General features: G+C 47.5%; 1 protein-coding gene across 2 annotated transcripts in view; it reads left to right on the top strand.

Moving 5' to 3' along the window:
- LOC120048492 (triple functional domain protein-like) overlaps positions 1 to 12,012 on the top strand; it is an 85,775-nt gene that overhangs the window by 15,269 nt on the left and 58,494 nt on the right. For both annotated transcript variants that reach the window (XM_038994503.1, XM_038994504.1), the window contains exons 6-10: positions 1,290 to 1,481; positions 3,015 to 3,146; positions 3,383 to 3,613; positions 5,446 to 5,568; positions 9,178 to 9,369. In XM_038994503.1, the coding sequence (XP_038850431.1) occupies positions 1,290 to 1,481; positions 3,015 to 3,146; positions 3,383 to 3,613; positions 5,446 to 5,568; positions 9,178 to 9,369 (870 nt within the window). The remainder of the gene's footprint in view (positions 1 to 1,289; positions 1,482 to 3,014; positions 3,147 to 3,382; positions 3,614 to 5,445; positions 5,569 to 9,177; positions 9,370 to 12,012) is intronic.

Here is a 12,012-nt window from a genome sequence, read left to right as displayed (position 1 = left end):
CCCCTCCCTCTCCTTACAGAATATCTAATATGTCCCCTCCCTCTCCTTACAGAATGTATATCATGTCCCCTCCCTCTCCTTACAGAATATCTAATATGTCCCCTCCCTCTCCTTACAGAATATCTAATATGTCCCCTCCCTCTCCTTACAGAATATCTAATATGTCCCCTCCCTATCCTTACAGAATGTCTATCATGTCCCCTCCCTCTCCTTACAGAATATCTAATATGTCCCCTCCCTCTCCTTACAGAATGTATATCATGTCCCCTCCCTCTCCTTACAGAATATCTAATATGTCCCCTCCCTCTCCTTACAGAATATCTAATATGTCCCCTCCCTCTCCTTACAGAATGTCTATCATGTCCCCTCCCTCTCCTTACAGAATATCTAATATGTCCCCTCCCTCTCCTTACAGAATGTCTATCATGTCCCCTCCCTCTCCTTACAGAATATCTAATATGTCCCCTCCCTCTCCTTACAGAATGTATATCATGTCCCCTCCCTCTCCTTACAGAATATCTAATATGTCCCCTCCCTCTCCTTACAGAATGTCTATCATGTCCCCTCCCTCTCCTTACAGAATGTCTATCATGTCCCCTCCCTCTCCTTACAGAATGTCTATCATGTCCCCTCCCTCTCCTTACAGAATGTCTATCATGTCCCCTCCCTCTCCTTACAGAATATCTATCATGTCCCCTCCCTCTCCTTACAGAATATTTAATATGTCCCCTCCCTCTCCTTACAGAATGTCGATCATGTCCCCTCCCTCTCCTTACAGAATGTCTATCATGTCCCCTCCCTCTCCTTACAGAATGTCTATCATGTCCCCTCCCTCTCCTTACAGAATGTCTATCATGTCCCCTCCCTCTCCTTACAGAATGTCTATCATGTCCCCTCCCTCTCCTTACAGAATGTCTATCATGTCCCCTCCCTCTCCTTACAGAATGTCTATCATGTCCCCTCCCTCTCCTTACAGAATGTCTATCATGTCCCCTCCCTCTCCTTACAGAATGTCTATCATGTCCCCTCCCTCTCCTTACAGAATATCTATCATGTCCCCTCCCTCTCCTTACAGAATATTTAATATGTCCCCTCCCTCTCCTTACAGAATGTCTATCATGTCCCCTCCCTCTCCTTACAGAATGTCTATCATGTCCCCTCCCTCTCCTTACAGAATGTCTATCATGTCCCCTCCCTCTCCTTACAGAATGTTTATGTAACTATGAACCTCGTCATGTCTTCTCCCCTCTTACAGAATATCTAATATGTCTCCTCCACTCTCCTTCCAGAATGTCTATGTAAATATCAACCGCATCATGTCTGTGGGGAACCGGCTGTTGGAGTCTGGTCACTACGCGTCGCAGCAGATCCAGCAGATCTCAGGTCAGTTGGAGCAGGAGTGGAAGGCCTTCGCTGCTGCCCTGGATGAACGCTCCACCCTACTGGAGATGTCTGCTGCCTTCCACCTGAAGGTGGACCAGGTGAGGAGGAAGCACACACACATTAACACACACACACACACAACAACACTCGCACACACACATTGGGATTTTCCAGATTGAACAGAAAAGGGCCAAAACACTCTGACCCTCTACTACCTGTTTCAGCGGTGTGCTCCTACAGAGACCCACACTCTTGTTGTTTTCCTCTCTCTGCCTTGATTTGCTCTCCCTCCTTTCTCTGTCTTTCATCACTTAAGCTTTTTCGTCCCGTCTGTCTTCCTTTCTCCTCCTCCCTCTCTGCCTTCTTCTCTCTTCACCTCTATTGTAGTGCATGAGGTCAGGTTGAAACCAGATGTCCAGAGTAGCAGGGTGGCCAGTATTGTTATAGACTACATGTTTGTGTACCCTACTATCCCCAAGGATTTCAAGCTACTCCATAGATTGAATCTTCCCCTGCTTTGGTAGAGGCTGTATTGTAAGCCCATTTTCTCTATGGACTTAGTTGTTGTCATGTGTTTTCCAACCAACTGATTCATGTGGAGGTGTCGTATCTGATGTTTGGTTGTGTGCGGTTGGCATGTGAAGCTAAGTTTGAGTTCTGTGCGTGTGTTTCTGTGTTTCTTTACCATGGTTCTACTGAAGCTGTGGTAAACTGAGATCTCTCTGTCAGTCTGGGGACGGACGGGGGGATGGTTGAGTTGAAACACAAAGAGAGAGAGACACGCACACACTGACCTTTTTTTATGACATGATGCCTATGTCTTTTATCTCCGCTCTCTTCATCCCTCCATTTCTAGAATAATCACTTGTTTTGTATCATTATTCTCCTGAAGTACTTTCTGCTCTACTTTCCTCTCCTCCTCTCCCTGGCCAGCTCCCACAGGAACAGATGAAAATAGTTCCTATCTCTTAATGGCATTGTAGTACGCTGCTGGGATGATGCAGAGCTAATAATAATGTTAGCTAGGGCTGCCTGCAAGGCAATGTGTTGCTTTCATCCCCTGCCATGAATGTGTAGTTGACTGATATACTAGACAGACAGAGACAGACAGACAGACAGACAGACAGACAGACAGACAGACAGACAGACAGACAGACAGACAGACAGAGACAGACAGACAGACAGAGACAGACAGACAGACAGACAGACAGACAGACAGACAGACAGACAGACAGACAGACAGACAGACAGACAGAGAGACAGACAGAGAGGGAGGGTTAGAGAGACAGACACGAGGACAAGTACAAGTATTTTTCAATGCCTGTTTTTGCTCTTTACACGTTTTTGTATTTTAGAAGAAGTGTTTTTGTGTGCGCTAGTTACTGTGGTTGGATGATTGCACATACAAATGCTGTGGTACATTTAGGTAGTCATGACGTTATTTAACCCTTCTAAAATAGAAAAGTGTTCAAGTAGTAGAACTAATGTGCTGTTTAGAATTAGTATAATTTACCTTTAACCTTCTATAGGTTTTGATCTCTTTACTTTCTGTACCACACACCACCATGCACACACCCCCTTCTCATTACCATTATAATGTGTGATCATGTGTGTGTGTGTGTCTCCTCCAGTACATGGGTAATGTGGAGCCGTGGTGTAAGGCGTGTGGAGAAGGAGACCTGCCCTCTGAGCTACAGGACTTGGAGGACACCATCCACCATCACACAGGACTCTATGAGCACATCACCACTGCCTACTCTGAGGTACTATGGGGCCTGCAGTCACTACACATTCTAGTGCCCAGTGCTTATGTACTGAAGGGATTAGTCGGTGATTAGCACTTTTTGTGTCGTCGTGCTTTAAAGTAAAATAAATAGCATCTGCAACATGCACTAAAGTAATCCTGCATAATTCCGATTCAGTTGTGTTTTCAAAGTTCATTGTCAACCTCATCCCACCTCACCTGGGATCTCTCCTATCTTCTCCTTTCCTCTCGCAGGTGAGCCAAGACGGGAAGTCCCTATTGGACAAGCTGCAGCGGCCCCTGACCCCGGGCAGTGCTGATTCGCTGACGGCCTCGGCCAACTACTCCAAGGCGGTGCACCACGTACTGGACATCATCCACGAGGTGCTGCACCACCAGAGACAACTGGAAAACATCTGGCAACACCGCAAGGTCCGGCTGCACCAGCGCCTGCAGCTCTGTGTCTTCCAACAGGATGTCCAGCAGGTACACACACTTAAGGAAGACGCAGGCACACACACACACAACGACACACACACACACTCACACCTCACACACACACAGTGACACAAACATACACACAAACACACACACAAACAAACATACAGAATACATAATACACAGACACCTTACCATCATTGTCAGAGACCACTATACTTATTGTACAGTGTTTTATTCATATAAAACCTGATTTTCATGCATGTTCAAAACTAAAGAGAACTGTGTTGTAATTTTGCGGGGTACATATATCCATCTCCACTTTCTTCAAAGCTTTTTCAGTGGCTCCTGGGGTTTCTGAGTGAAAACGTATCTGTGTGAGTGGCTGACAGACCCTTGTGATTAGGACTGAGTTGGTTTGTACTTTTCTGTGCCCTGTGGACATGCTCGCTATTCTCTCTCTCTCTCTCTCTCTCTCTCTCTCTCTCTCTCTCTCTCTCTCTCTCTCTATCTCTCTCTCTCTCTCTCTCTCTCTCTCTCTCTCTCTCTCTCTCTCTCTCTCTCTGTCTCTCTCTCTCTGTCTCTCTCTCTGTATCTCTCTCTCTGTATCTCTCTCTCTGTCTCTCTCTTTCTGTATCTCTCTTTCTCTCTCTGTATCTCTCTCTCTCTCTCTGTATCTCTCGGTCTCTCTCTCTCTCTGTATCTCTCTCTCTGTATCTCTCTCTCTGTATCTCTCTCTCTCTCTCCCCCTCCCTCTCTCTCTCCCCCGCTCTCTCTCTCTCTCTCTGTATCTCTCGCTCTCTCTCTCTCTCTCTGTATCTCTCGCTGTCTCTCTCTCTCTCTCACCCTCTCTCTCTCTCCCGCGCTCTCTCTCTGTTTCTCTCTCTCTCTCCTGATACGTACTAGTTGCTTTGGTAATCCAATTTACTGCCACATAATGTGTTGCGTGATCCATATGTCCCATAGAATGATGCGATCTAAGAGGAGAGACCTTGAAAAACCACAATCAAAATCCTGTTTATTCTTCTATTCAGCAATAATAGTGAGATGAGGCAGCTGGCCACCCATCTGTTCAATAAATAATAAGGCCGTTATTAACTGAGATATATTATCACAGTCCATAGAAAGGCTGACACGTTGGTCTGTAGTGGATTATGGATTTCTTCATCCATGTTTCCTTATTAAAAGTACCAGGCTGTGTCCCAAATTACACCCTATTCCCTATATAGTGCACTACTTTTGACCAAAACCTTATGGACTAGGAATAGGGGGCCATTTGAGACGCAGGCCCAGACTTGGCACAGTGATGCAGAGCAGAGGGTAGAGGGTGGGTCTGAACTGGGAAGGCATTATGTTATGGCAGTAGCCTTGGACAGAACAGGGCCATCTATAGAGCTGTCCCAGACACAGTTCGTCAAGCTAAAAGTCCCAAAGCTCCCCCTTGTGGCGCAGCACATCAGATCAGCGCATACATACCAATAACATCCCTGTTCATACCACACCTGGGTTCAAATAGTATCTGTGCTGGGTGTGCACTTTTGGGACCAGCCTATTAAATTGGTTCTATTGTAGCCAGGCAGGCTCAACCAACGTATCTGATTCCAAGTAGCGACTATCCTAAGGCCTATCACTGTACACAGATGTTGTGATCGAGCATGTGCTACATCACTCTAGTGTCCTAATAACAGCCTTTATTAGACACGGCTCTGGCAAACCCTCTCTGTACCGGGGGCATTTCAGTCTTTCACTCTCTCGCCCGTGTGTGTGTGTGTGTGTGTGTGTGTGTGTGTGTGTGTGTGTGTGTGTGTGTGTGTGTGTGTGTGTGTGTGTGTGTGTGTGTGTGTGTGTGTGTGTGTGTGTGTGTGTGTGTGTGTGTGTAGGTGCTGGACTGGATAGAGAACCATGGTGAAGCCTTCCTCAGTAAGCATACAGGAGTAGGGAAGTCCCTACACAGAGCTCGGGCCCTGCAGAAGAGACACGAGGACTTTGAGGAGGTGGCCCAGGTAAGCTGGGACACACACACACACAGAAAAGAGTATTATAGTTTATGAACTTGTTCATTTATATATTATTAGTCATATGTTCATTAACTCAGCAAAAAAAGAAACGTCCTCTCACTGTCAACAGTGTTTATTTTCAGCAAACTTAACATGTGTAAATATTTGTATGAACATAACAACATTCAATAACTGAGACAAACTGAACAAGTTCCACAGACATGTGACTAACAGAAATGGAATAATGTGTCCCTGAACAAAGGGGGGGTCAAAATCAAAAGTAACAGTCAGTATCTGGTGTGGCCAACAGCTGCATTAAGTACTGCAGTGCATCTCCTCCTCATGGACTGCACCAGATTTGCCAGTTCTTGCAGTGAGATGTTACCCCACTCTTCCACCAAGACACTTGCAAGTTCCCGGACGTTTCTGGTGGGAATGGCCCTAGCCCTCACCCTCCGATCCAACAGGTCCCAGACGTGCTCAATGGGATTGAGATCCTGGCTCTTCGCTGGCCATGGCAGGACACTGAGATTCCTGTCTTGCAGGAAATCACGCACAGAACGAGCAGTATGGCTGGTGGAATTGTCATGCTGGAGGGTCATGTCAGGATGAGCCTGCAGGAAGGGTACCACATGAGGGAGGAGGATGTCTTCCCTGTAACGCACAGCGTTGAGATTGCCTGCAATGACAACAAGCTCAGTCCGATGATGCTGTGACACACCGCCCCAGACCATGACGGTGTCACGCCCTGACCTTAGAGATCCTTTTTATGTCTCTTTTTGGTTTGGTCAGGGTGTGATTTGGGGTGGGCATTCTATGTTTTGTTTTTCTATGATTTTCTGTTTCTATGTTTTGGCTGGGTATGGTTCTCAATCAGGGACAGCTGTCTATCGTTGTCTCTGATAGGGAACCATACTTAGGTAGCCCTTTTTCCCACCTGTTTTTGTGGGAAGTTGACTTTGTTTAGGGCACTTTGCCTTTGAGCTTCACGGTTTGTTTTTGTAGTGTTTATTGTTTTGTTTGGTGTCATCTTGATTAAATAAAGAAAATGTACGCCCACCACGCTGCACCTTGGTCCTCTCCTTTCAACAGCCGTGAGAGAACTTCCCACCATCAACGGACCAAGCAGCGTGGTAAGGAGGAGCAGGGGGTTCAGGATTCATGGACTTGGGAGGAAATTCTGGACGGAAAGGACCCTGGAGGCAGGCTGGGGAATATCGGCGTCCGAAAGAGGAACTGGAAGCAGCTTAAGCTGAGAGGCGGTGATATGAGGCAAGTCAGCGAAGCAGGCACGAGAGGCAGCCCCCAATTTTTGGGGGGGGGGAACACGGGGAGATTGGCGGTGGCAGGTTATAGACCTGAGCCGGGCAGGCACCGTGTTATGCGGTAAAGCGCATAGTGTTTCCGGTGCGCATGCACAGCCCGGTGCGCTCGGAGCTAGCTCTCCGTAAGGACCACGCTAGAGTGGGCATCCAGCCAGGGCAGGCTGTGGAAGCTCAGGGTATCCTGCGTCGGCTCTACGCACTGTGTCTCCGGTGCGCTGTGACTGCTCAGTGCGTCCTATGCCTGCGCTCCGCCCGTGCCGGGCTAAAGTGGGCATTCAGCCAAGAGGAGAGGTGCAAGTGGTAAGCACCAGATCTACAGTGCTCCCCCACAGCCTGGTTCGAGCTGTGCCTGCGCTCTGGAGGTGCCGGGCTAAAGTGGGCATTCAGCCGGGAAGAGTGGTGCCAGGGATACGCACCAGATCTCCTGTGCTCCCCCACAGTCCGGTCCATCCAGTGCCTCCTCCAAGGACCAGGCCTCCAGTAGGTCTCCCCAGCCTGGTTCATCCTGTGCCTCCTCCACGGACCAGGCTTCCAGCAACGGTCCCCAGTCCGGAGCCTCCAGCGACGGTCTCCAGTCCGGAGCCCCCAGCGACGGTCTCCAGTCCGGAGCCTCCAGCGACGGTCTCCAGTCCGGGGCTGCCAGCGACGGTGCCCAGTCCGGGGCCCGCAACGAGGGTGCCCAGCCCGGGGCCCGCAACGAGGGTGCTCAGTCCGGGGCCCGCAACAAGGGTGCTCAGTCTGGGGCCCGCAACGAGGGTGCTCAGTCTAGGGCCCGCAACGAGGGTGCCCAGTCCGGGGCCCGCAACGAGGGTGCCCAGTCCGGGGCCCGCTACGAGGGTCCCCAGTCCGGGGCCGGCGACGAGGGTCCCCGCACCAGAGGTGCCACCAAAGTGGGGTGAGCCAGTGGTGGAGCTGGGTCTGCGTCCCGCACCTGAGCCGCCATCTCGGATAGATGCCCACCCAGACCCTCCCCTATAGGTTTAGGTTTTGCGGCTGGAGTCCGCACCTTTGGTGGGGGGGGGGGGTACTGTCACGCCCTGACCTTAGAGATCCTTTTTATGTCTCTTTTTGGTTTGCTCAGGGTGTGATTTGGGGTGGGCATTCTATGTTTTGTTTTTCTATGATTTTCTGTTTCTATGTTTTGGCCGGGTATGGTTCTCAATCATGGACAGCTGTCTATCGTTGTCTCTGATTGGGAACCATACTTAGGTAGCCCTTTTTCCCACCTGTTTTTGTGGGAAGTTGACTTTGTTTAGGGCACTTTGCCTTTGAGCTTCACGGTTTGTTTTTGTAGTGTTTATTGTTTTGTTTGGTGTCATTTTGATTAAATAAAGAAAATGTACGCTCACCACGCTGCACCTTGGTCCTCTCCTTTCAACAGCCGTGACAGACGGACCCTCCACCTCCAAATCGATCCCGCTCCAGAGTACAGGCCTTGGTGTAACACTCATTCCTAAACGCGAATCCGACCATCACCCCTGGTGAGACAAAACCGCAACTCATCAGCGAAGAGCACTTTTTGCCAGTCCTGCCTGGTCCAGCGACGGTGGGTTTGTGCCCATAGGCGACGTTGTTGCCGGTGGTGTCTGGTGAGGACGTGCCTTACAACAGGCCTACAAGCCCTCAGTCCAGCCTCTCTCAGCCTATTGCGGACAGTCTGAGCAATGATGGAGAGATTGTGCGTTCCTGGTGTAACTCGGGCAGTTGTTGTTGCCATCCTGTACCTGTCCCGCAGGTGTGATGTTTGGATGTACCGATCCTGTGCAGGTGTTGTTACACGTGGTCTGCCACTGCGAGGCCGATCAGCTGTCCGTTATGTCTCCCTGTAGCACTGTCTTAGGCGTCTCACAGTACGGACATTGCAATTTATTGCCCTTGCCACATCTGCAGTCCTCATGCCTCCTTGCAGCATGCCTAAGGCACGTTCACGCAGATGAGCCGGGACCCTGGGCATCTTTCGTTTGCTGTGTTTCAGAGTCAGTAGAAAGGCCTCTTTAGTGTCCTAAGTTTTCATAACTGTGACCTTAATTGCCTACCATCTGTAAGCTGTTAGTGTCTTAACAACCGTTCCACAGGTGCATGTGCATTAATTGTTTTTGGTTCATTGAACAAGCATGGGAAACAGTGTTTAAACCCTTTACAATGAAAATCTGTTAAGTTATTTGGATTTTTACAAATTATCTTTGAAAGACAGGGTCCTGAAAAAGGGATGTTTCTTTTTTTGCTGAGTTTATAATTACCTGTAATGTGGCAGTCCGCATAATGCCTCTTCTAATGTCCCCCTGTCCAGAACACCTATACTAACGCTGACAAGTTGCTGGAGGCAGCAGAGCAGCTGGCCCAGACAGGAGAATGTGATCCAGAGGAGATTTACCAGGCAGCCCACCAGCTAGAGGACCGCATCCAGGACTTTGTACGTCGCGTGGAGCAACGTAAGGTCCTCCTGGACATGTCTGTGGCCTTCCATACTCACGTCAAAGAGGTACGAGCCTGGGTCCCCTTATAGGCTTATACAGTAGATGTACCTGTATGTAGATGTACTGTACCTGTTTAAAATGTTTTACTAATGAAAGTTATTGTTGTATTCGATCTACAGTATGTCTCTAGTCAGGCCTATGGCTCAGAGTTTACTAAATTGCATGAATCTGAGTGTGAAATGACTTTAAACCCTTTTAACTATTAAAGAAAGTTGTGTGTATTGAGACCTGCCAGCTAGCTGCTGTAATATTGATACCCCTTTGGAGGTGGTAATGACATCTGGTGTAGATGTTCTCATGGTAGGGCTGTGTGAGGGTTCTCCCCTGCTCACCCCGAGGAAAGTTTAAGTTCAACCTTTAAAGGAGTTCAACCTCCCCCCTTGTCCCAGCCCAGTTAGTGTTGTGAAAGTGATGACAGCTGCCAGGGTAGTAAGAGGTACAGGAGTTTAGTGGCATGAAGAATTTATTACATCAGTACTGCCACACAACACACCGCCCACACACTGAAGAGTGGAAGTGTGAGTGTGTGTGCTTGCGTGCATTATATTGTATTTATACAACGGGTGAGTCTAATCCTGAATGCTGATTGGTTAAAACCACATTCCAGCCAGTGTCTTTTCCATAAGTTACCACCGGCTAAATCTATTACGATAAAATGCCTCTGTTCCATCTGACTGTGCAATCCATTGTCTCATCAGCCCAGCCAGGCAATTTATAAAATTGATCTCCACTATAAAAAGCATCTATACATTTTCTCACATTTCTTTTCGACTAACATTTAGTTTTCAACAGAGGAGATTTGTATAAACCTTGCGGTATGTCTCTCCGACATTTGCAACATTGTTGAAATTTTCAAATTCGATCTCCTGCTGTCACATAGTAATGAAGGTGTCGGGAGTCAAGTGTTGGGATGAGACAGACAGGCAACTTTTTTCAGACAGTTGAAGTCATGAATCGGCATAAATTGTATGGATATATACAAAGAAATATCAATAGAAAACAGGTCAAACAAAATGAAGTGCAGCTAGTTTGCTGTCTTTCCAGCTTCAGTTTGAAGTGATTGTGTTAGCTGTGTTGTAGGCTAGCTCCTCTGAACAACAGTGTCCTGATGAGAGAGCACACCTTCTATGCTAGGTGAAATCGCGCATCATCAAATCAAATCAAATTTTATTGGTCACAAACACATGGTTAGCAGATGTTAATGTGAGTGTAGTGAAATGCTTGTGCTTCTAGTTCCGACTGTGCAGTAATATCTAACAAGTAAACTAACAATTTACACAACAACTACCTTATATACACAAGTGTAATGGAATGACTAAGAATATGTACATATAAAAATATATGGATGAGCAATGGCCGTGCGGCATAGGCAAGATGCAGTAGATGGTATAGAGTACAGTATATACATATGAGATGAGTAATGTAGGTTGTGTAAACATTATATAAAGTGGCATTGTTTAAAGTGACTAGTGATACATTTATTATGTCCAATTTTTTATTATTTAAGTGGCTAGAGATTTGAGTCAGTATGTTGGCAGCAGCCACTCAATGTTAGTGATGGCTGTTTAACAGTCTGATGGCCTTGAAATAGAAGCTGTTTTTCAGTCTCTCGGTCCCAGCTTTGATGCACCTGTACTGACCTCGCCTTCTGGATGATAGCGGGGTGAACATGCAGTGGCTCAGGTGGTTGTTGTCCTTGATGATCTTTTTGGCCTTCTGTGACATCGGGTGGTGTAGGTGTCCTGGAGGGCAGGTAGTTTGCCCCCAGTGATGTGTTGTGCAGACCTCACTACCCTCTGGAGAGCCTTACTGTTGTGGGCGGAGCAGTTGCCGTACCAGGCGTTGATACAGCCCGACAGGATGCTCTCGATTGTGCATCTGTAAAAGTTTGTGAGTGTTTTCGGTGACAAGACAAATTTCTTCAGCCTCCTGAGGTTGAAGAGGCACTGTTGCGCCGTCTTCACCACGCAGTCTGTGTGGGTGGACCATTTCAGTTTGTCTGTGATGTGTACGCCGATTTACTTAAACCTTTCCACCTTCTCCACTACTGTCCAGTCGATGTGGATAGGGTGGTGCTCCCTCTGCTGTTTCCTGAAGTCCACGATCATTCATCTCCTTTGTTTTGTTGACGTTGAGTGTGAGGTTATTTTCCTGACACCACACTCCGACACCACACTCATTAGCTCATTGTTATGGATGTATCCAAATAAATGTCACTAGAAAATAGCTTAAACAAATGCAAATGCAGCTACTTTGTTGTTATTCTGGCTGCACTGTTTGATGTGACTGTAAGTTAGCCGTTATTGGCTAGCTAGCAAGCAAGGCATAAGAATGTTGCCAGCCAGTATGGCAATGGAACGTTTAGAACAAACGGCTGGGTCCAGATACAGAACAAAAATACTTAGATTTGGGTATGTCATTTTAGGCGAAAATTGAAAAAAAGGGACGGATCCTTAAGAGTGGGTTGCGTCTCTGGCAACCGAACCGATAGAACGAACGAACGACCAGCCAGCTTGGGTAGCAACCCTAGATTTGAGTCGGGACTATATCTTGTGGAAGGATGAAATAGTATGAATAAATTCATCACAATAACATTTGAATTAAAATATGTAAATCATTATTTGAATATGTTGGTAACCCGTAATATA

This window comes from Salvelinus namaycush, chromosome 5 (genome assembly GCF_016432855.1).
Source record: "Salvelinus namaycush isolate Seneca chromosome 5, SaNama_1.0, whole genome shotgun sequence".
NCBI lineage: Eukaryota > Metazoa > Chordata > Actinopteri > Salmoniformes > Salmonidae > Salvelinus > Salvelinus namaycush.
The sequence above is the reverse complement of the archived record's forward strand: the minus strand, read 5'-3'. Positions and strand labels throughout refer to the sequence as shown.